We start from the raw sequence: 21,812 nt of genomic DNA on the forward strand, positions 1-21,812 counted from the left end.
TGGGATCACAGAGGGAGGTGGGCACTGTAGACAGGCTCAGGTGTGTGCAACCGCCTCCCCTGTTTGGGCTTCCCTCCGGTCACCCTAGGTCTCCCTCCCATCCTTCTTCCCACCCAGGCTGCCATTTCACAGACTAAGAGGCTGATCCTCTTCTGTGGACTCACCAGCCAGCGCATAGAATGTGGGGGCCTCAGGGGTATCTGTGAGGGAGGTTGGAAAGAAAAGCTCTGCCTCTACTTGTCTCAGAAAGATGGGTGCAGGTCCTCCTCACGCCCCACCCCGATGATTCACGCCCCATTCTGTCCCTTCAGAGTGCCTTCTGGGCTTTTTAGGGGTAGTTTCTGGATGTTGTGGTGGTCACAAACGCTGGTAGTCTGTAAACACTAGTGGCTGGGCAGCGCCACCAATCCTCCTCCCAGCTGGAACCACGGGTCTTCTAGGTGGTGAGGTGAATGGAGCCATCAGGGGTTGGTGGGATTGCTGTGAGGGATGGGTTCCTGGGTGCAGACCTGGCCTGAGGGACCTGGAGGGAGGGGGGTGAGTTGCACCCCACTTTCCTGGAGGAGAGAGCTTTGAAGGTTTGCCAAGGGCCTGTAGATTGTGAGTCTAGAAAGCCTTCCCTGTAAGTCAGGTTGAATTCAGGGCTTGTGGCCATGTCCATCAGGTTCCCAACAATAGAACAAATGGGCATATTGCTTTAAGAGAGGCGCTGTGTGGAGGTGGAGTATCCAAGCTGGGAGGAGGCTTGGAAACAGAATCCAGAGACCAGACACTGGGTTTTGGAATCAGAAACTATAGTAAGTCCACTATGTTCAAGGCCTGGCTCCACCAAAAACCTAGCTGTGTGGCCTCAAGCAAACCACTTCACATCTCTGGGCCTTAATTTGCATGCCTACAAAATGGAATTTATAATCCCAACCTAACCCAGGGGATTGAGTTAAATGAGAAAATTAGAAGAGTCCATCTGCTAAGGATCGTTTTAATCACTGGAGATGAAGAAACCAAGACCCAGAGAGGGCAAGAGCTTTGCTAGATGTCACACAGGGTGTCAGTGATGGAGCTACGACTGGAAAGGAGGACTCCTGCTCCTAGTTCCCCCTAGCTTTCCCCAGGGCTGGTGAATGTGTGGTGAGGTGGGGTGAGCCTGTCTGTCCTGCTGTTTCTCTCTGGACAAGGGGCAAGATGCTGGGTGAAGGGTGAAAGGGAAAGGTTCAAGAAGGGAGGAAGGCCCCGGCGCACTCCAAGGCTAAGATAAAAAAAATACAAACCCGGCGATCCCCCTCCCCCGCCCCGCCCCTCCCGGCCCCACCCGGTAAATCCGGGCTGAAGGGCCAGGGCCAAGTCCACTCCTCTGGCTGCAGATCCAGGCGGGACCGCGCAGGCTGCAGGCGGTGCGCGAGCCGCCAGGGGGCGCGCCTGCCCATGTTGGCGGGTGCTCGCGGCAGCCGTGGTCAGTCCAGCAGCTAAGGGCGCGGCGTCCTGGTGGGCGCGGGGCGGAAGCTACCCAGACCTGCAGGAAACAAAGGCGGGTTAGGGGAGGACGTAGGCGGACGGGGGAGCGTGGGGCGGGAAGATCCCCACTCCTCCGTCCCTTTCTTTCCCTGGCACTGACGTCCCAGTCCCTCCAGCCCACCCAGCCAGAGCCAGGACCCACGTGTACAGAGGCTGCAGTTGTAAATGCGACGTCTTCTGCGGGGCCTGGTATCCATAGGAGTCAAAGCCACCGATGAAGTCAACTGCAGGAGGGGAGAGGACAAGTTAGGAGGGGCTGGGTCCTGAAAGGGAAGGATCAGGGCACTACCCCCGGCTAGAGACTCGGGGAGGTGGGCGCTGAGGAGGTCCCGGGCCCTGGGGCCAGAATCCGAGGGAGGGGGAGCCTGCCCAGCAGGGGGTCAAGTCCCCGCAACTCTCCAGCCGGAGGCAGAGGTCCCATAGGAGAGAAGGCTCTTTGGGGCGAGACAATACCTCCTATGGGGTGGGGGCCAAACTGGGAAAGGGCGTGTTGGGGCCCTGGATCGGGCACCTGGACGTCTGGGGCTGAACCTAGAATGGGCTGCCTGTACACACCCCCACCCACCCCTCGGGCTCTTCAACATTTCGAAAGGGGGCCTTTGGCTGACCCTGCCTGCTCCCCCACCCCCGCCACGTCCAGTTCCAGGGGGGCCCTGTCCAGGGTGCTGAAAGGCTCAGCGCCCTGGGGCGCCCTACTCACAGCTGTCCTCCTCCTCCAGGAACACTTTGCTCACGTAGCAGGCGAACACGAAGCCAAACAGCTGGGGGAGGGGACCACACTTCAGACAGGATAGGGAAGCTTTTCCTTGAACCCCCAGCCGATCCAGGCCAACAAGTTCAAGTTAAATGCCTACGCTTAAAAGTCAAACATACCTGATCCCATTCTTCACTCTGGGAGGGCAACTTCAGGCAAGTAATTACCTCTTTGAGCCTCAGTTTTCCCAGTTAGACCTGGGAAATGCTTTAATGGCTTAAGAGGAAAGAGGATTATGTGACTGTGTGGGTGTAAAGTGCTTAGGACAGGGTTCCTACTATCTTGGAGCCCCTTATTCTCACAACTTTATTAGGTTGGTATTGTTTTTTGTTTTGTTTTGTTTTTGGTACTGGGGATTGATCCTCGGAGCACTTACCACTGAGCACATCCCTAGCCCATCCCCCACCCTTTTTAAAATTTTAAGACAGGATCTCACTAAGTGGCTGAGACTGGCCTCCAATTTATAATCCTCCTGCCTCAGCCTCTCCAAGTCGCTAGGATTACAAGTGTCTGCCAAGATGCTCAGCACTGTCATTCCCTTTTGTGAATAAAGGAAACAAGCTAGGAGAGGGCAAGTGGCTTGCCTAAGGTGACAGGGAGATATTGGACTCATGGTCTGATGCTTCATCCTGCTTATTAAGCCTGTTCCCTTCATGGGGGCTGCAGCAGGAGACAGGGAGGAGTCATGAGAGGGAAACAGATCCAGGCAGAAGCACAAGTAGGCTGGAAGAACCACCTTTGTCCTCCCCTAACTAGGGGTAAAGAAAGGGGTTGACCCTGGGAGTACATATGGGCTGGGCACAGGACTCACCGCCAGGAAGATCTGCAGTGCGCTGCTGAGCGCTTCGATGTAGGGATAGTCAAGCAGGCAGCCAGTGACAGAGATGACGTGGTGGTCCTCCAGGGCCAGGCGGGAGTTCAGGACAGGGGTCACCAGGCAGCCTGGCCCGTTCTCCATCCACCAGGAGCGGTGCAGGGATGTGTTGAAGGTCATGATGAAGTCCCGGTCCTGGGGGCAGAGGGGCCTGGGACACTGAGTAGGGCAGGGGGTATCCTTTCCAGGCTCCACTTCACACCTGGACTTAGACCTAGAGCCTCCTGTTTGGTTTGTAAGGGAACAGAGAAGACTGAGCCTGCAAGTACACGTTTTGCCACTAGGTGGTGCTCGATGACCGTGTAGGCCTCATTTCCACTGAGAAGATGGAAAGAGGATCCTACAGGAGCCTCAGAACTTCAGAGCTCCAGAAGGGACATTACCAATGACAAGGAACAATTCCCCAAGCATTGGTAAAACCCTTAATGAGACCCTTTCACAGCTGATGGGTTCTTCACTGTTCTCCCCATTGTTTGACCCTGGGCAAATCGCTCCTCTCTTTGATCCTTAGCCTTCCTATTTGTCACATGGAGAAGGGACTGGCCACGATCAGACCTTACCCAGGCTGTGCAGCCCTGGGTTCACTGATCTCGTACTCCTTCAGCCAAGTCAAAATTCACTTAGATGTGGGATCTCGTCAGCTACCACATGAATTTGGGATTGCTACTATCTCCACTTTCTAGAGGAAGAAACCGTAGTTCAGAGAGGACAAGCCATTGCCCAGAGTGACACTGCTGGGACAAATCACAAAGATGAAGCTCTTATTCACATATTTTGCCTCCTTCGTTTCTCAAAGTAGAAGTAGTGTCTCTCCGGGGTTGCTTTTCTTAAAGCTAGACAACCCCACTTTCTTTAGCAGTTCTTCACATAATAGGATCTGCTCAATTTTTCCTGAATAAACACAAACTACTCTGTTTCCCTCCTGAAAAATATTGAACAGCCCTGGACCTACATCTTTGTCTAAACAGTACAATGTGCATGGAATTTTCACCTCCTTTGCTCTGAATATTCTACTGCTATTTATAGGGCTTAAGACTACTTTCTGTGCCTGCACATGCTCTTGGTTTATACTAAGTTTGCGATCAACTGGGACCCTCAGTTGCTCTTCAGCCTTTGAGAAATGCAAAGGAGGCCAGAAACAAAATTTGTGTGTGGGGGCGGGGGGAAGGAGGGAAATGGGGTATCCAAATGGTTTGAGTGTGTAGAAGAGGGAGGGAGGTATCTTGAAGAGATGATGCTCTAGGTCTATACCACAGACCTGGGGTCAGGGATGGGAAGGGTCAGGTTCTGCTTTACGGCACTGCCCAGGCCTGAGGCTTACCTGCGACAGCTGTCCAACTTCCAGGTAGAAGCAGATGATGAACGCATTCCAGCCGACCCAGAGCACCAGCCAGGCTGCATACTGGGGAGAGCAGAGGTGGGTTCAGGTGGGGCCCAGGGCTACCTGAACACTGCTGCTCCTGCCTCTCCCCGAGCCTGGTGGAAGGGTTGCTGGAGCTGCCCTGTGGACCTGGGCCATTCAGGAGCAGTTACAGAGCGAGAACAGGATGCATCGACGAAGGGCCCAAGCCTTAGGGTGGCCCAGGGACCTCTCAGCCCCTCAGGTTCCCCACACCTCAAATGTGACCACTTCTGGGGAGAACAGTATCCTACCCGGGCCGCCAGCTATGGCAGAGCACAGAGGTCTGGGAGCTGCGGTTTCCAGGCCAGGCCTGGGCCTGCAACTCCAGCGGCTGCCCCTCGCAGACCTGGCTCTGCCTGTGGGGCCTGGGGCCATCCTGAGGGCTGGGAGAAGTGTTCCCGGTGCCAGCGACAGAGCTTTGTTAGGGCCCTGTTATCTGGCTCCTGAGAGCTGAGCCTGTGGGAGGTGGGGAGAAGTCCTAGAGAGTGAGTGGGCTTTGGTGACATTGCATGCCATCGTCATTGTAGGTACCAACAGGGTCAATTTCATAGGAAGCTTTTCCCTCAAGACAGCCATGTAAGGAGGTCACTGAGGATCAGCAGGGCACATGGGTGAGTCTCACTGAAAGCAGGAGTTTGAGAGGCCAAGAGGAGGTGGGGGAGGGTGTTGGGGACACAGTCAGACCCCTGGGGCTAGAGGGCAGGGAGCCACTGACTTCAAAGCCACACTCGTGGCTCCAGTCCTTGATGAACATCAGTCAGCAAGGACAAAACCCAAGCCCCACAAAGCCCCCTCAGCACTCTGAGAAACAGCCTGAGTCCCATCCCTCCTGTGGCTGTCCCCAGGGCTTACAGAGGCGTGATGGGGCAAGAGCCTTGGTTCCAGACCTGAAGTTCTGATCCCGGCTCTGCCTCACTAGCTGTGTGACCTTAGGAAGCCTCATGACCTTTCTGAGCTTCAGCTTCCTCATCTGGAAAATGGAGATGGTAGGACACACCTCACGGGGCCCACGAAAATCTCAGTAGTGTGCCCGGTGCATGCTGGGTACTTGCTAAATGGAATATCTTGTTGATGCTGGGACTGTTTCTCTGGAAAATTCTTTGAGAAAAATATCAACCTGGTCTCTGAGCAAAGGTCCTTTGGGACCTGGACGTTCAGCCCCTCGGCGGTGGAGGCCAATGCCAGTCCATCTGGACCCAGGGTTGGAGGAGCAGGCAGGGCTGGGTGGACAGGGGTGAGGGCAGGGGCTGGCTCAGGAAGGGGCAGTGAGTCATACCAGGATGAGGTACCGGGAGCGGTACTGCACGGTGCCGAAGATGCCCAGGATGACGGCCATGATGTGCAGGAAGTTGGCCAGGATGGGAGCCCACTGGTAGCCCAGGAAGTCAAAGATCTGCCGCTGCAGCGCAGCCACCTGTGGGAGAGAGAGGCTGAGCCCACGGTGGTCCTGGCGAGGGAAGGTCAGACACGCCCCCTTGACCTGTGGAGCAGGTGATGCCAGTTACCATGGCGACGAGGCAAGTCTCAGAGACATCCAGCTCCTCAGTACCAGAGGGATGCTGGGAAGTGGGGGCAAATCTGTAGGAGCGAGGGAGGGGCCCCAAAGCCTGGTCATCACTTCGGGGTGCGCTGGAGGGAGGCAGGAGCCAGGATACCCCCACCCTGCTCAGGACACCCTCCCCACTGGGGCTCCAGCTCCTGCCCCTTCCCCACCTGGGAAGGCTGCTGGGGTCAGGGCCCAGGCTGCTCCCCAGCAGGTGAGGGAGAGGACTGAACCCCAGCCCTAGGGAAAGCCCGGAGTCTGTCACCAATTAGAAGTTGTCCTGGCCCACGGAATCCCCAGGCCGCAGAGAAGGGATTTTTTTTACTCCCCTTCCCTGAGGGAGCTATGGTAGATTGGTTGCTTTGCCCAATGAACTTCAGAAGATGACGCATGTGAAAGTTTGAGAAAGGAGTGCCCTGGCGCTTGCCCACCTGCTTCACTTGTAACAGAGACCACCCAGTGAAGGAGCCCGAGCTGACTTGATGGAGGACGAGGGTCACCTGCTGACAGCCAGTCACCCTCAGACACATGGCCCAGAGCAGGATTGCCCCGTTGGCCCGCAGAATCATGAGCTAAACAAAATGACTGTTTTAAACCAAGACACTTTGGAGTGTTTGTTATACAGCAAGAGCTAACTGATACACACAGGACTCGATGGACACTGCCTTTCAAACCCCCCCCCCCACACACACACACAAAATCTTTTAGGAACAGTCTTCAGGAACAAAGGTGCCTGGATAACTGTTATGTTTGACCCTGTCTGATGTCCCTTATTCAGGTGACAGAATCTATCTCTGTTTAGAGAGCTACCTCCCCCTGTGCTGTCCATGTGGTTTGGGGAGGGCTGACCCCATTTCTAGTTTCTGAGGAGGGCAGGTAACTCAGGCCTGGCCAAGTAATCAGACACCATGCTGGGCTCAGGGATGGCACTCACCCTCGTGAGCACTCTGGGTATCTGCTGGGACAATCAGGACAGAGCCGTTCTCTACCTGCCAGGATACCTGGATGGGGGATGGTATCAGCTTGGAGCTGTTGGTGGCCACCTTGCCACCCGGGAAGAGGCCTGTCTGAGGAGGAAGCCCAGGCGAAGGGTCAGAGAGAGTGTGGGAGGAAGATCCAAGGGCAAGGTCAGCGCCCGAGGCAATTCTCCCGCTGGCACTTCTGACTGAGGCGTCTGTTCCTGGCAGGGAGGTGGAGGTGAGCTGTTGCCACCACCCGGTGGTGAAGTCTGGGCAGAGACCAAGGAAGCTGCAGGCTTGGGCAAGGGCTGAGTGGAGCCTGGTGGGACCAGGACCAGCCTTGGCACTTTCTACCTGGAGCCAGCCTGTTTCTTGGTAGTCGCTCCCCTCCCAGGGCTCTGCAGAGTCTGAAGAGCCTTCCAAGTTCAGCGCTTGCTGGGCCCTCTCTGACGGAAAGGCAGGGCTGGGGTTATGCTCTCATTTTGAGGAAAGAGAACATGAGGCTCAGAGAGGGGAAGTGAATTGCCCAAGGTTACACAGCAGGTTGGTGGCAAAACAGGCCTTTCTGTGCCACCTGTCCTATCTTGGCACCACATCCCGCCCTTCCTGGTTGGCACTGGCTTGGAAGTCAGGGGGTGAGTGTTCCAACGGAAAATCAGCCTGTGACAGCTGGGTGACTTTGGGCAGGTCGCCTTCCCTCTTAGGTCTTGGGCTCATCGCCCACACAGCCTTTGGTGGATGAGATAATCCGTCCCGGATCTCGGTGGTCTGCCGAGCTTGGGGGCAAAACTCCACGGGCTCCTACCACGGTCTCCCTGCCGTTCCCCCTCCCAACCACTCCTCCTCCCCTTCCATGTTCCCCTTGCACCCGAGTCCGCCTGCGTCAGCCATGTTGATGACTGCTGTCCAGCTCGGTGTTGGACTCAGCTGGTACGTGGTCCAGGGGAGGAAGGTCCCTATCGGAGGAGGGCTATGACCGAGTTGCCCATGCTCACGGTGTAGCTGGGGAGACATCCTGCCCAAATATGTCTTGAGAGATGAGGTCACCCCTGACCCCTCCTCAAAACCCCTCTCTTATCAGTATTTGCTCATTAGCGGTGACCTCACTGATATTATGAGCCTCATGATTTCTTTTGGTGGGTTTGTCTGTTTTGTTTTGAGAGCAGCAGCAGCTCTGGAGTCACTCAAACTCAGGTTCAAATTCCAGCTCTGCTGTGTGACTCAGGGCAAGTCTCTTTCCCTCTCTGAAACTATTTCTTCAACTATATATAGAAGATAATCCCTCCCCTGAGAAGTCACAGTGAGGATACACAGACATCCCATAAACTAATACAATTAGATGTGATAAATGGTGGCTAATTAACAGAAGTCTGAACAGTGTAAGCTTCTTAGTTTGGCCCTAAAGGCCCAGGAGGATCTGCTGCAATCCTTTATTTCCTGTCAGCTCCTGCCTCCAGCGGCTGATGTGATGGTCAAGCCTCACCTGTACTTCCCTTTCCTTTAACCCCCTCCTCTGGGAGGAAGGCTTCCTGACTGGCAGTTGCTGCCCCAGCGCCTCAGCCTCCCTCCACCCTCACAGGCACAGCCTCATTCACCCACAGCCCATTCATCCCTCCACCGGGTGCCTCATGCACCCTCATCCATCCGGGTTCTTCGTCTGTGATGCATTCAGAACGCTTAGTCTGTGGCGGGCCCTGGACCACTGAAGTGAGGAACTCAGTCCTAGAGGAGGAGGATAGGAAGTCACTACAAAGCACACTGGTCAGTGCCAGAAGCCAGGCAGGCCTGGGGGAGACACCTGGATGTCTTTGGCCAGGGCTGTGGCTCAGTGGTAGCGCACTTGTCTGGCATGGGCAGACCCTGGGTGTGATGCCCAGCATGGCAAGGGAAACACATTAAGGTGGGAATGGTGGTGCACACCTATAATTCCGGATACTCAGGAGGCCGAGGCAGGGGGATCACAAGTTTAAGGCCAGCCTGGGCAATTTAGTGAGACCCTGTCTCAAGATTTTTAAAAAGGGCTGGGGTGTAGCTCAATGGTAGGGCACTTGCCTAGCATGTCCAAGGCCCTGGATTCAATCTCTAATACTGGAAAAAAAAATACATATATACATTCTTTTTTTTTTTTTTTTTTGGTACTGGGGATTGAACTCAATCACTGAGCCACATCCCCAGCCCTACTTTGTATTTTATTTACAGACAGGGTCTCACTGATTGGCTAAGCACTTTGCTGTTGCTGAGGCTGGCTTTGAACTTGCAATCCTCCTGACTCAGCCTCCCCAGCTGCTGGAATTACAGGCATATATATATATATATATATACATTCTTAAAAATTGAACTTATGGCTGGGGGTATAGCTCAGTTGATAGAGGGCTTGCCTTGCATGCTATAAGGCCATGGGTTCAATCCCAAGCAAGACAACAAAATAAAAATAAAAAAAGTTAAGTATTGTATCCATCTACAATTAAAAAAAGATTTTAAAAAGAGTATCAATTCTAAAGTTTTATTATTATTATTCTCAGTGCCTGTGCAAGGTGGCAAGCACTCTACCACTAAGTGATATCCCCAACCCTTAAAAGTTGTTTTTTATTAGAAAACCATGTCAGATATTCCAGAACCTCTGCTTGTGTGGCAGAGCTATACTGCTAATTAGTAAGTACTGATAAGAAGAGAACAGGAGGACCATCTTCCCCATCTGGTCGCACCAGCTTAAAAACAATAATCTGAAGGATGTGATTGTAAATCACAGGCAGCGCGTGTGTCTTCCTTTGAGGGGAGAAATTGTGCAGAAGCTCCCTAGCCCTTTGCAAAGAATCCAAATGTGCATGCACCGACAAAAAAGGCATCTTTGGGGGCGTCTTTACCTGGCCGGCATGCAAGCCAGGCTGAGCAGGCTTCTCGAATCTCTCCTAAGGGGGCCAGTAGCAGAGTTCCTTCCTGGGACAGGGGACAACTCATGAGGAGGAAGGTGGGCCACCATCCCTGCCACCAGAGAGCTTCCACATGGTTAGCAAGTGCTCTACACCTAGCTATACCCCAGCCCACCCCGTGCCTTTTCTGAAATACAAATCTCACCCCAGACCTGCAGGATCACAAGCCTAGAAGATGAGTCCCTGGACACGAGTCCCAGAACGACAGGTGAGGTCAAGTCACTGTGGCCTGGCAGCCCTGCTGACACCTACAGGGTGAGCCCCTTACTCCTGCCCAGCAGTTGTCTACCCTTGATCTCCAGGAGGCTTGCACCGCCTGACCCTGGCCTCACCCCTTTCCTAGCACGTCCCTGGATCCTCACATGTTGCAGCCAGGGCCAGCGAGGCCTCCTGCCGTGAGCCCATTTCTCTTCTCTCCTCCCATATTCTTGGGGGTGCAATGCTCCCCACACTGCTCTCAGTATGCATGAAATGGCCCTGAGGTCCGGTCCTGTGGCGTTGCACCTTTGTCAATTGCTGGCTCTTGACAACCTTGGGCCCCTCTATTTTCTTTTCCCAGGACTGGGATTGAACCCAGGGGTGCTCTGCCATGAGCTACATCCCCGGCCCTTTTTATTTTTGAAACAGATCTTGCTAAATTGCCCTGAACTTGTGATATTCCTGCATCAACTTCCTGAGCAGCTGGGATTACAGGTGTGGTCCACCAGGGCTGGCTTTGTCCCCTCTTTGAAAATGAATTTGGTCCCTGCATCCTTCTGGTTGGTTTTGACATCGACAACCACACCATCCAGCACCTCGGCTTCAGTCTCTCAGACACCTTCCCGTGTGTTACGGTGTGACTATGAGGTGTCCCCCAGAGCTCCCTTGTTAGTGCAGTGGGTGGAATGATCAGATCACGACAGGTGATGACACCGCTGATTTGATTAGCCATGACCTGATCAGTGGGCTAATCCATCTGGTGGATTAGTAATTTGACTGGACTACTGGGTGGTAACTGTAGGCAGGTGGGGTGTGGCTAGAGGAGGTGGTCACTGGGTCGTGCCCTGGGATTATACACTGTGTCCCTGGGCCCTTCCTGCTCTCTCTCCTGGCTGCCAAGAGCTAACAGCACTCCTCTGCCGCCCTCCTCTGTTCTGCGTCACCTCTGGCCCAAAGCGATGGAGTTGGTGACCGTGGACTGAGCCCTCTGAAACCGTGAGCCCAAAATAAACTTTTCCTCCTCTAAATTGTTCTTGTCAGGTATTTTGGTCACAGTGACAAAAAAAACCCCTAACATACCATGGCCTTCCCCTCCACTCGTCATCCTCAGCTGCCCTTTGGACCATGTCACCACCTACAACTGCCTTGTCTCTAATGTCCCCAATCCCACAGCCCCTCTAGGACCTCCCGGCTGGGTTCCAAACACCATTCAGGGTGACAGGTCATCTCATGCTGCTGGGACCCTGTGATTCCTCAGTGTAGCCCTGCCTGCAGCCCAGAGCTCGTCCTCCTCCACCTCGCCATCACAGCTGTCCAGAAGAGCCCACCGCTGGAAAGACCCAGAGACCAGGTTCCCCAGGGGCTGGACGGCAGCCCAGCAAGCTGGAGGGGCACTCAGGGTCCACTGCAGACCTGAACTCAATGGCTTCCAGAGGGTTCCTGGTAATCCCACTACCCGGCCAGGCCTCCCGGGGCTCTCCCTCCCATGACGGCTTCAGGCCCTCCCATGGCTCAGCCCTCCTGGGCCCCCTCCAGCGCCCTCTCTGGTGGCCTGGTCTCCCCTCCCTGACTGCTGGCAGCCTGGGCTGGTCCCTGCACCTGCACGCCACACCCAGCTCCTCAGGAGCCACACCACCTACGTCCCTTCTCTCCCCAAAGTTCCGCTCCCCTCTCCCAGCCTCCTTCTCACTGTCCTGGACCCTCTTGAGCCCCATCCCTCTGCTGGTCCCTTGTCCACCTCAGCTCTATCTCCACACCCTGCCATTCCTCCTCTGCCCACTACAGTGGGGCCTTCTGCTCAGCCACCAAAACAATTCTCCCTAAGGTCACTGCAACTGCATGTCACCGAGTCCAGCAGATGCATTTCGGAGCTCAGTTTCCCCACCTCTCTTGCCCCCAGATGTCCTCTCCTGCAGGCAACACTCTTCTCTGGCTTCTGTCCTAGAGGCAGGATGCCCTAGTCAGGAGCAGAACCCAAGTGTGAACCCTGGTGCCACTGAATATCACAGATCTCTGGGTAAGTCACTAACCTATGTGCTTCAGTTTCTTTGCTGACAAAATGGGTATGATTTACTCCTAGGGTTGTAAGGAGAGTCGAGCCAGTATTATTTAACATTATGTAATTATACTCTTTCACTGAAGTCCCCGCCTCCTGCCAGGTTTATTTTTTCCATGGCACTGGACTGAACCCAGGACCTCACACATGCTAGGCAAGTGCTGTACCACTGAACCACATCCCCAGCCCTTTTTATTTTTTATTTATTTGGTACTAGGGATTGAACCTAGGGGCACTTTATCACTGAGCCACATCCCTAGCCTTTTTATTTTTTATTTTGAGACAGGGTCTTACTGAGTTGCTGAGGCTGGTCTTAAACTTACAATTCTCCCGCCTCAGCCTCCTGAATTGCTGGGATCACAGGTGTGTACCACCGTGGCTGACTTTTCTGTGGGACTTCTCCTCCACTGTGCCATGCACTCCTGTATATTGTCCTTCTCCTGCATCAGATGCTGAGATCCCTGAGGGCAGGGAGCTCTGCTTGTTGTTGTCCACTGTGGCACTTCCAGCATCCAGAGTAGTGCCTGACACACTCACTGACGAACCCTGGCCCTCCCTGTCCACTCCCGATTCTGGAGCAGCTAGTTTTCCAGTGTGGTCCGGCCCTTAAATTTCAGAGGGCCTCAGGGTCACATGCAGGCCCTTCTTGGGCTCCACATGTCCCAGGACATACCTGTCCACCCAAGTTCCAGAGCCTGCTGCCTGCTCATGTGCCTGCTCCAGCCCCTTCAAAGCCAGCTACTCACCAGGGGGTCCTTGAGGACAGAATGACACCCAAACCTGGTCCATGCCCAGTGCTTGGGGCCCTGGAAACCTCAGCTTCAGGTCCAGGCCTCCCTCCCGCCATCTCAGCCGTGTCCAGGTGTCACCGAGTGCTGGCTCTTGATCTTCCAAGTCCCTCACATCCAGCTACTGTCTCCAGCCACCTTCTTCTCTACCTGGCAACTCCTGACCCGTCTCTTTCCTCTCCAGGGAGAAGCCCCAGCTCCCCACTGCCCTTCCCCCTGCCCTTAGCTCCCCACCCCACCCCCACTCCTGATTATTTATTTATCGGGTAGCTGCCAGCTGAGGGGGATGCTGTTGCCATGGGAACCTTCAGCCCCAGTCAGGGCTGCCTCTGTTCTCAGTAGGATGCTCTTGTCTGTCTAGACGCCAACCCCAGGAGCCCAACTCCAGGTTGGGGGGTGGGGGACAGAGGATGAATAATACAGATGGGAACCACCCCAGCCCCAGGAAGCCGGCGGGGGCGCAGGGCAGGGAGGGGGCTGGGCTCAGGGCCAGGAACCCATCAGAAACCTCTTGCGCCCAAGCCCTGGCCAGGCAGATCTGCCCGTCAACGGCTTCCCTGGCCCAAACTCCAGACGAGTCGCCAGAGGCCTCAGACGCAAGTCTGGCTGTCTGCGGAGGATGAGGGAGGTGTTCCTGAAGTTTCTGGAGAATGGTTCCCTCCAGCCTGGTTCTGTGTCTCACTGACTTTAGTTCACTGAGGGGCGAGACTCCCCCCTGGGGGGCCAGCAGAGCTAAGTTCCAGCCCCACCTGTCACCACTCACTGTGGGGTCTTGGGCAGCTTGTGCCTCCTCTCTGGGCCTTAGTGTCCCCTCTGCCTGTGTCAGAGCCCGCTCAGCCTGTCGCCTGGCACAGCAACAGCCTCCCCTGCACCCCCAGACTCGAGCCCCCGCTTTCCCAGTGGGTTTCTGAGGCAGCTGACAAAATTAAACTCGACTGAGCCCCTCATGCGTGAAATGACGGGGTGGGACGGAGGCTGCGGCAGCAGGCTGGAGGGCCCTGGAGAGCTGAGGCCAGCCCCTTGTCAGGGCAGAAGCACAGCGACCACAGAGGGGGTGGCTCCCGGCTCCAGGGCCCCACCCAGCTCCAGCTCCACTGGGGGTCAGGGCCACGTGAGCACAAAAACAGCCTCAAGGGAACAGTCACGGAGGCCGGGTGGTCCTTGGGGGGCGCAGGGAGGTGGGTCCTATAGGACATGGAGGGACTCAGCAAGCATCTCCTGGGCACCTGCTCTGCGCAGGCCCGGCTAGGTACATGACAGGTGGCTGTGAACGAGCCGGTGTGGCCCCTGCCATCGGGGCAAGTCCAGAGGGGCTGAGAACAGGGTCTCCTCTGCCGGGCGCCCCTCCTCTGTGCCTGGTGGCCTGTGGAGACGCCTCTGGGTGCCCCAACATGCACATGGGCAGGCCGGGCCCGCACACGCCCCTCCTTCCAGGGCTCCCACAGAGAGGCCCTTCTGCCCTCTCCATGCCAGCCCCAACCCCACCGGACAAGGGCCTCGGCCGTGACCGTCGGGTGGAAACCGCAAGCTGCGGAACGACAGGACGCCATGTGTCAAAAGACAAAAGGCCCCAAAGACACAAAATGTGTGTGACAGTAAGTGCAGAATCAAGAGCCAGAGAAGGACGCATGGTGGCTGTGAGACGTCACCTCCAGGGACGGGAAGGCGGAGGCAGGGAAGCTCAGGGTGCCCGCTCCTGTGTTTCTGAGATGTTTTCCAACAGAGCTGTATCCTTGAGAAAGTTATGAGATTCGGTCTCAGATGTCACCAGGGGGCACCAGAGGGGGCACCAGAGGGGACACCAGAGGGCTCGGAGGACCTCAAGCCTCCCTTCCCTGAGGTGAAGGTGGCCAGCCCTCCCCTCCTCTGGCCTCGGGTGGGGCCGCAGGAGCTCTGAACTGTTGTCTGGGTTTGTTTGCTGCAGCCTTCCTGCCTGCAGGGGACTGGCCCTGGAGCCCTGTGACCTCCATCAGGGGTCCAGTGGCTCTTCTTTCCCCCGATGCTGGCTCTGCAAGCCCCAGGTCCTGCGTGGGTGCTCACCCCTGCTCCCTGGGGCCTGACTACCCCATGCCTCCCGCCCTCCCAGGGCATCCTCCCCCGCAGCCCTGGTGGGGGTGACTGATGTGGAGATGTCACTCTAGTCTTCTAAGTCTCGGCCAGGATGCGGCAGAGCTGGGATCTGGGGTCAGGAGGGAGGTGCTGGGGGCGGCTTCTCTGAATCAGGGGCCTCTCCTGAGTCACCGCCTCCCGAGGGCAGCAAGGGAACAGCGCTCCTCCCCAGCTGCACGCGCTTCTGAGCAGTAGTTCACGAAAAGCTCTAGAGGACCTGGTGGCCAAGTCTCGAGAACACAGCCATGAAAACAGTGGACAGACGTCCTGTCCTGTCGAGGATGGTGGCCCTCCTCAGCTGACACTGGTAATGTGTCCCTGCAGAGAGAGCTGGGACAGAGGAAGACGGGCAAGAGGGGCGCTCTTTATCCCCCAGGAAAAGACACCAGACAAGCACCCCCAGGAGACCGTGGCCTCTCTCAATGGGCCCATCTCCTATATTTAATAAGCACCTATTTACTTATTTATTTTGTGTTGTGGGGAACTGAACGCCGAGCCTCGCGCATGCGTGCAGGTAGGTGCCCCACCACTGAGCTGTGCTGCAACCCCTCCTGTGTATGAAACTTCACACTCTCGTCACCCCTTTCAATCCCAGCCCCAGGTACAGTGAGGAAGCGGCGCCGCGGCGCCTAGAGCAGCGGAGGTGCTTCTGCAAAGAGCTAAGACTCCAGCCAGGGTGTTTGGGGCCAAGTCCTCCCCTTCCCCACCACGTGGCTCCCTGGGACTTGTGCAGGCTGGCACTGAGCCCCAGCATTGGGGGACCCTAGGCCTTACTTCCCTGCTGGAGGGAACTTCTGCTCTGGAGAACTAATCTCCCTCCTCCTCAGGACAGGTCCTTGAACCCAGAGTCACAGACTGCCATCTGTCTGTCCTCAGGCCTCCCACACACTGTGGCCCAGCCCTCCACCTCAGCTGGGCCTGGGGGGCCAGGGAGCAGCTGGTCACTACCTTTCACATAATTAGCCCTCAGAGACCAGCCTGGAGCTGCAGAGGCCCAGGCTGGCCTCACAGGGCTGATCTGGCCAGTCACAGTCCTGTCAGGAGGCAGGGGCCTGGCCTCTGTCTCCATGGCAACCCCGTCCCTCATCTCAGTGACCATTGACCCATTCCCACCCCTGCCCAGCTGGGGGGCTCTGCAGGCCCCTTCTGGGAAGATCTGTCTCTACACCTCTGAGCTGGCAGCTTCTTTAGAAGTGCCTGGTAGCAATCCAATTAGCATACATCTACATTAATTTGCATAAATCCTGGGCCTAGCAGGCCCCAGGTACTGCTACCAGGGAGAAGTCTAACAAAACTCCAAAGTCCCCATCCCATTGGGCCTGCTTCCTTGCTAGCCATCTGGTCCAAATCCACAGGGGCCACAGTGGCAGGCAGAGCAGAGAAGGGCCTTCAGGCCACCACTCTGTCACTCAGTTTCCTCCCCTGGAGATGGGGACAGGGACGCATAGCTTGAAGAGGCCTGTGTTAAATGTTTTTTTTTTTTTGGGGGGGTGGGTACCGGGGATTGAACTCAGGGGCACTGAACCACTGAGTCCCATCCCCAGCCCTATTTTGTATTTTATTTAGAGATGGGTCTCACTGAATTGCTTAACGCCTCCCTGTTGCTGAGGCTGGCTTTGATCCTCCTGTCTCGGCCTCCGGAGCTGCTGGATTACAGGCATGCTCCACTGCGCCTGGCTGTTTGAAGAAGCCTAGGAAGGGGGTCTCCTAGATTCACCCCACGCCTGGGCCTTGCCACACCCTCCCCTCTCTACCCTGGGGCTCCTGGCTTTCTACCAAGGGGCAGGCCCCTCTTGTGGGCCCTGTGGAGCCAGTTTCCAGGATCTGGGGTCACTCTGCCACCTCCTCCCACCTGGCTTTGGCCATCCCTAATTTCTGGTTCTGGCGGAAAGTGGGCTAGAAGCTACAAACTGCCAGCTTTGTACATTTGACCTTTTGTCAACAACACCTCCTATGGCTTTGCCCTTGGGCTGGTACATCCTCAAGGAGCTGTGTGCATCTGTCCAGGCTCTGGCCCCAGCACGGCAAGCTCTGAATGACTTCAAGAGGTAGTGTAGGGTAGCGAGTCAGAGGGGGCTCTGTAGGCAGACTGCTCGGGTTAAGGTCTGGGTCCTGCCACTCACTGTTGTGTGAGCCTGGGTTTATCTTCCTAATGAGCCTCAGCTTCCCCATCTGTTAAATGGGGATCACAACAGCCTCAACTCCATACTTTCTAGAGTTGCGAAATGAAATGAGATAATGTCCTTCCAGTGCCTGGCACAGGAAGCGCTCCGTACGTGTTAGCCACTCTTACTAAATTAAGGCTAGTGATGAGAAGAAACTCTGGACCACAGGGAGGTCAAGGAAGGCTTTACTAAGCAGGGGACATTCAGGTTTGGCTTTGAAACACTGGAAACACTCTGCACGTCCCTCAGGAGGGGACGTGGTGAACTATGGTAACTGCATGTGATGTGGGGTGGAGAGGCAGGCTGTAGAGCCACCCAAGGGACAGGAGGGGGGAGGGAGGGGAGAGAGAGGGGAAAGGAAGGAAGAAAGAATAGATCCAAGTGTTCATAATTAACTCTGGGGCATAGATGACAGAGGGCTTTGAGATTCAACCAGATATATTTCTGTTAAGGTTTTTACCTTGAAGAGTAATCCTTTTGGGGGGCTACTAGGAATTGAACCCAGGGGCACTTAACCACTGAGCAATATCCCCAGCCCTTTTTATATTTTATTTAGAAACAGGGTCTCACTGAGTTGCTTAAGGCCTCACTAAATTGCTGAGGCTGGTTTTGAACTTCTGTGATCCTCCTGCCTCAGCCTCCTGAGCACCTGGGATTACAGGTGTCTGTCACGGCACCTGAAGAGTAATACTTTTATAAGAACATAAAATAAAGGCATTAAAAGAAGACACCAAAGCTGGATATGGTGGTGCGCACCTGGAATCCCAGCCACGTGGGAGGCTGAGGCAGGAGGATCATATTCCAGGTGAGACTACCCAATTTTGCAAGACCCTGTCTGACAAACTTTTACAAAGAGGAATGGGGCTTGTTGAACCTGCGGGAGGCCCTGGATTCTAACCCCAGCACTGCACAGAAAACAGGAAGAAGAAACGCACCAGGGACAGACAAGCATGGGTGACGCTGCGTGCCCCCAGCTGGGCGAGTGGAACGGCAGTAGGGTTACCAGCTGTTCCTGGGACCATGCGGCTTCTTGGGGTTGCGTACTTCAAGACAAAACCCAAAAGTCCTGGGGCTCCATCCTGTTGGTCCCTCTGTGGCCGCCAGGTAAGCAGAGGGGCCCGGAAGCTGAGCCTGGGGAGGAGGCTGGGCCGGGTGTGGAGGACATGGAGAGGCTGAACCTCTTTTGCAAGCTGAGGACAGGGCCTGGAGAAGGCTGGGCCTGGGTCCCCCTCTCCCAGGACTCCCATCATCTTGCTGATGCCCTCTCTACCTCTGCCATGTCCCCAGATACAGACTGCTGAGGTCACCCCAGCCTCATCTCCCAGAAGCAGGGACCCTGGCAGGCTCTGGAGTGGGCAGCCGAGGCCTGGAGGAGGGTGCCCTCCCAAGAGCAGCACTGGGCGCAGGGGCGGAGGGGGAGACGAGGCAGGTGGGGACACTCAGCACAAACACGGCCCTCCCGGGAGACGCAGGGTGCAGACAATTGAACACTTGGACAAAGAAAATGGTGATTAATCAGATTCCCGACTAAGCACATCCAGCACCACCATATAATTAAGCCAAAAACTTGCAGCAGAAAGCTCCTTAATGGAGCGGACACTTAGGCAGATAATTAATTACGACAGTGCTCAGGGTTTCAGGAGCCCCTAGAGGAACAGGCGCGGGGCCCAAACCAGAAACCAGGAGTCAACCCTGCCTAGCATGGGACTGAGGCCAGGAGCCGAGTCACCGGCTCAGGCTCGGAGGCAGGTGACCTGCAACGGAATCCGGCCTCTCACAAGCTGTGGGATCTGGGGGAAGCGTCCTCCTGAAGCCTCAGTTTTCTCATCTGTAAAATGGGAATAATACGAAGTGTTCTGGGATCTCTGTGAGGATTCAGTGAAGTAATGCAAACAAAGGACTTTGCATGGCACGTAATGGATGTTCAATGGATTATTATGGATTGAGGAAGTCACTTTCTGTCTTAGGATTTTAATTTCTCATTGCCAAGAAAAAAAAAAAAAAAAAAAATATATATATATATATATATATAGTGATAATATGGCTGCTTTCTTCCCAGAGAAGCTGGAGGGTCAAGTGAGATCACACCATGAAAACTATATATAAGCTAGAATGTGCTTTCTAAGCAGAAAAGTGCCATGCCCACATTATTAAGATCATTATTAAATCCTTGTTTTTTATACTTTATTATTTATTATTTATTTTATTTTTTGTACCAGGGATTGAACCCAGGGGTGCTTAAGTATTATTTATTTTTTTATTTTGAGACAGGGTCTCCCTAAGTTGCTGAAGATGGCCTTGAACTTGGGGTCCTCCTGCCTCAGCCTCCTGAGCCGGGGGAATCACAGGTGTGTTCCATCACACCTTGCTGCTTGGTTTCATATTAAGATCAGACTCTTGCTGCTTATTTCCCAAGAAGCTCCACAGGTAGTAAAGGTGTGGCCTCGCTGGGCATGGGGGAGCACACCTGTAATCCCAGCCTTTTGGGAGTCTGAGGTGGGAGAATCACAAGTTTGAGGCCAACCTGGGTAGCTTAGCAAGAATTTCTCTTAAAATAAGGCAGAGAGGGCTAGGGATGTGGCTCAGTGGTAGAGTGCTTGTCTGGCATGAGCAAGGCCCTGGTTTCAGGGGAAAAAAAAATGTGTGGCCTAGGAGTTAGGCCATCTGAGTTTGAATCCTACCTTTGACATTTAGCTGTATAACTTGCAGCAAGTTGCTGAGCCTCTCTGTTCTTTAATTTTTCCATCTTGAAAATGGGGGCGATGATAATATTACCTACACAGGGTTGTTGTGAGGTACAAATGAGGACATATGTGTAAAATATTCACACCACTTCTTGGCTCGTAGCTAGGCAAGTGTCAGCTGTGACTACTGTTCCTACAAAGCAAACTCTGGGCTCAGAGGACTCATGCTTTGAAAATAGGACAAACATAGGTTGTCCTAATGTGCAGAGGCGCTTTGAGGCCAGGTGGCACCTTCCCCCACAAGCCTCCTTAGGCTAGCAGCTGGCCCGCTGGCCCAGGTGCTCACTCGCGGAACCTGACCGCACCTGTGTCAGGCCTATGCCGGGTGCACAGAGGAACAGCCTGGCCTGCCCTCAGGATGCTCCCAGTCTGTGGGGACAAGACCCCGACTTCAAGTATCAATTCCCACATTCCTAGAGAAGAGCACAAAGATGGCAAAGGACATGGCCCACTGCAGGGCAGGGGTGTACGGAGCCCACCCCGTGAACAACTTCATGTGCAAGTCGTGACTTTTCTCAACTCCTGGAGAGGTGTCATTGCCTCACGGAGGCCCAGGCAGGTACAGCAACAAGCCCCAGGTCACTCAGCAAATCAGAGGCAGAGACCGGATTCGAACACAGACCTGTCTGCCACCCCACAGCGTCTCCTTGTTAGCTCTTCTGGTCCACGGATGGCTCCTGGCCCCCAGGACATCGCACCATGGCCAGCTCCCAGCACTGCTGAAGCAGAGAACTGTCCCAAGGGTCTGGATCATGCCACCGATGATGGCCGAGGTGCGCTTTGTTCCAATCTGGCCCTGTGGTTCCTCGCTGTGTGGCTCTGGCAGACATTCAAACTCCCTAAGCCTCGTTTCCCCCCTCTAGAAAAGGACAAGAGCAGTGCCTCCCTCTGGAGGGGCTGTGATGGTCCTCCCTCTCCAAGTCCAGGTCCCCCTCCTCTGCCCACCTCTGCAGACTGCACCTGGGGTCAGCTCTAGCTCCACCCTGCCCAAACCATCCCCTCCTGCTTCCTTCCACCAAGCTTCCATCGCCCTCCTGGAGACCTTCCTCTGCAAACTCCTGGAGCAGGGTGGCCTGTGTCCTCAGCACCCCTGGGGTGGGGACAGTACAGGCCCCGGAGCTCCTGGGAGCCGCAGGCAGCCCACTCCACCTGCAGGCCCCTGGTGGGTGGGAGCCCAGGGTGGGCACCCTCCAGCCTGGTTCCTGGGCTCCCTCCAGAGCTGCCTGCAGCTGACCCGCCCGCGAGTTGCTCAGCCCTCACCAGCAGCTCCAACCACCACCATGGGAGAGGTCTCCCCCCAAAACCTCGGACTTTCAGGGACTCTGACATTGGTTGGTCCACAACCTCTGACCCACTGGAAGACTTAGGACGTTGAGACCTTGGCAAATCACACTTGACCGTCCAGGCACCGCAGCAGTGTCCTGGGACAGCTGGGCTCTGTGGGGCAGAAGTGCTCTCCATTCCCATCTCATTTGCTCAACCAATAAAGAGCCACAGCACTGGACAGTGAAGGCCAAGTGGTGGACAAAAGCAAGGACAGATGCAGTGGCCCCGCAAAGAACTACACGGGGAACGGCCGAGCGCATCAGCGAAGAACCCGCAGCTGACCTCATCCTTATGGTGAAGTACTGAACAGTTCCCCTGAAGGTTGGGAAGGAGACAAAGGTGTCAACACCTGTTACAACTGTTTGCCCTGTTCTGGAGGTTCTAGCCAGCACAGTTAGGGGAGGACAGGAACTCAAGGGCATCCAGGTTGGAAAGGAAGAAGCCAATCTGTT

General features: G+C 55.2%; 1 protein-coding gene and 1 long non-coding RNA gene across 2 annotated transcripts in view; one reads left to right on the forward strand and one right to left on the reverse strand.

Moving 5' to 3' along the window:
* Positions 1–967: 967 nt before the first annotated feature.
* Positions 968–21,812, reverse strand: part of Nkain1 (sodium/potassium transporting ATPase interacting 1) — a 41,512-nt gene continuing 20,667 nt past the window's right edge. Inside the window, exons 2-7 of the mRNA XM_027937576.3 lie at positions 5,819–5,956; positions 4,462–4,542; positions 3,078–3,275; positions 2,213–2,273; positions 1,655–1,736; positions 968–1,510 (exon numbers count right to left, since the gene is read on the reverse strand). Of these exons, the coding sequence (XP_027793377.2) occupies positions 1,501–1,510; positions 1,655–1,736; positions 2,213–2,273; positions 3,078–3,275; positions 4,462–4,542; positions 5,819–5,956 (570 nt within the window). The 3' untranslated portion in view covers positions 968–1,500. The remainder of the gene's footprint in view (positions 1,511–1,654; positions 1,737–2,212; positions 2,274–3,077; positions 3,276–4,461; positions 4,543–5,818; positions 5,957–21,812) is intronic.
* Positions 4,338–6,686, forward strand: LOC117794778 (uncharacterized). The gene is made up of 2 exons (XR_004618644.2): positions 4,338–4,557; positions 5,070–6,686. It is a non-coding gene; the product is annotated as an uncharacterized lncRNA (long non-coding RNA).

The sequence above is a fragment of the Marmota flaviventris genome, chromosome 10 (assembly GCF_047511675.1).
Source record: "Marmota flaviventris isolate mMarFla1 chromosome 10, mMarFla1.hap1, whole genome shotgun sequence".
Taxonomy (NCBI): domain Eukaryota; kingdom Metazoa; phylum Chordata; class Mammalia; order Rodentia; family Sciuridae; genus Marmota; species Marmota flaviventris.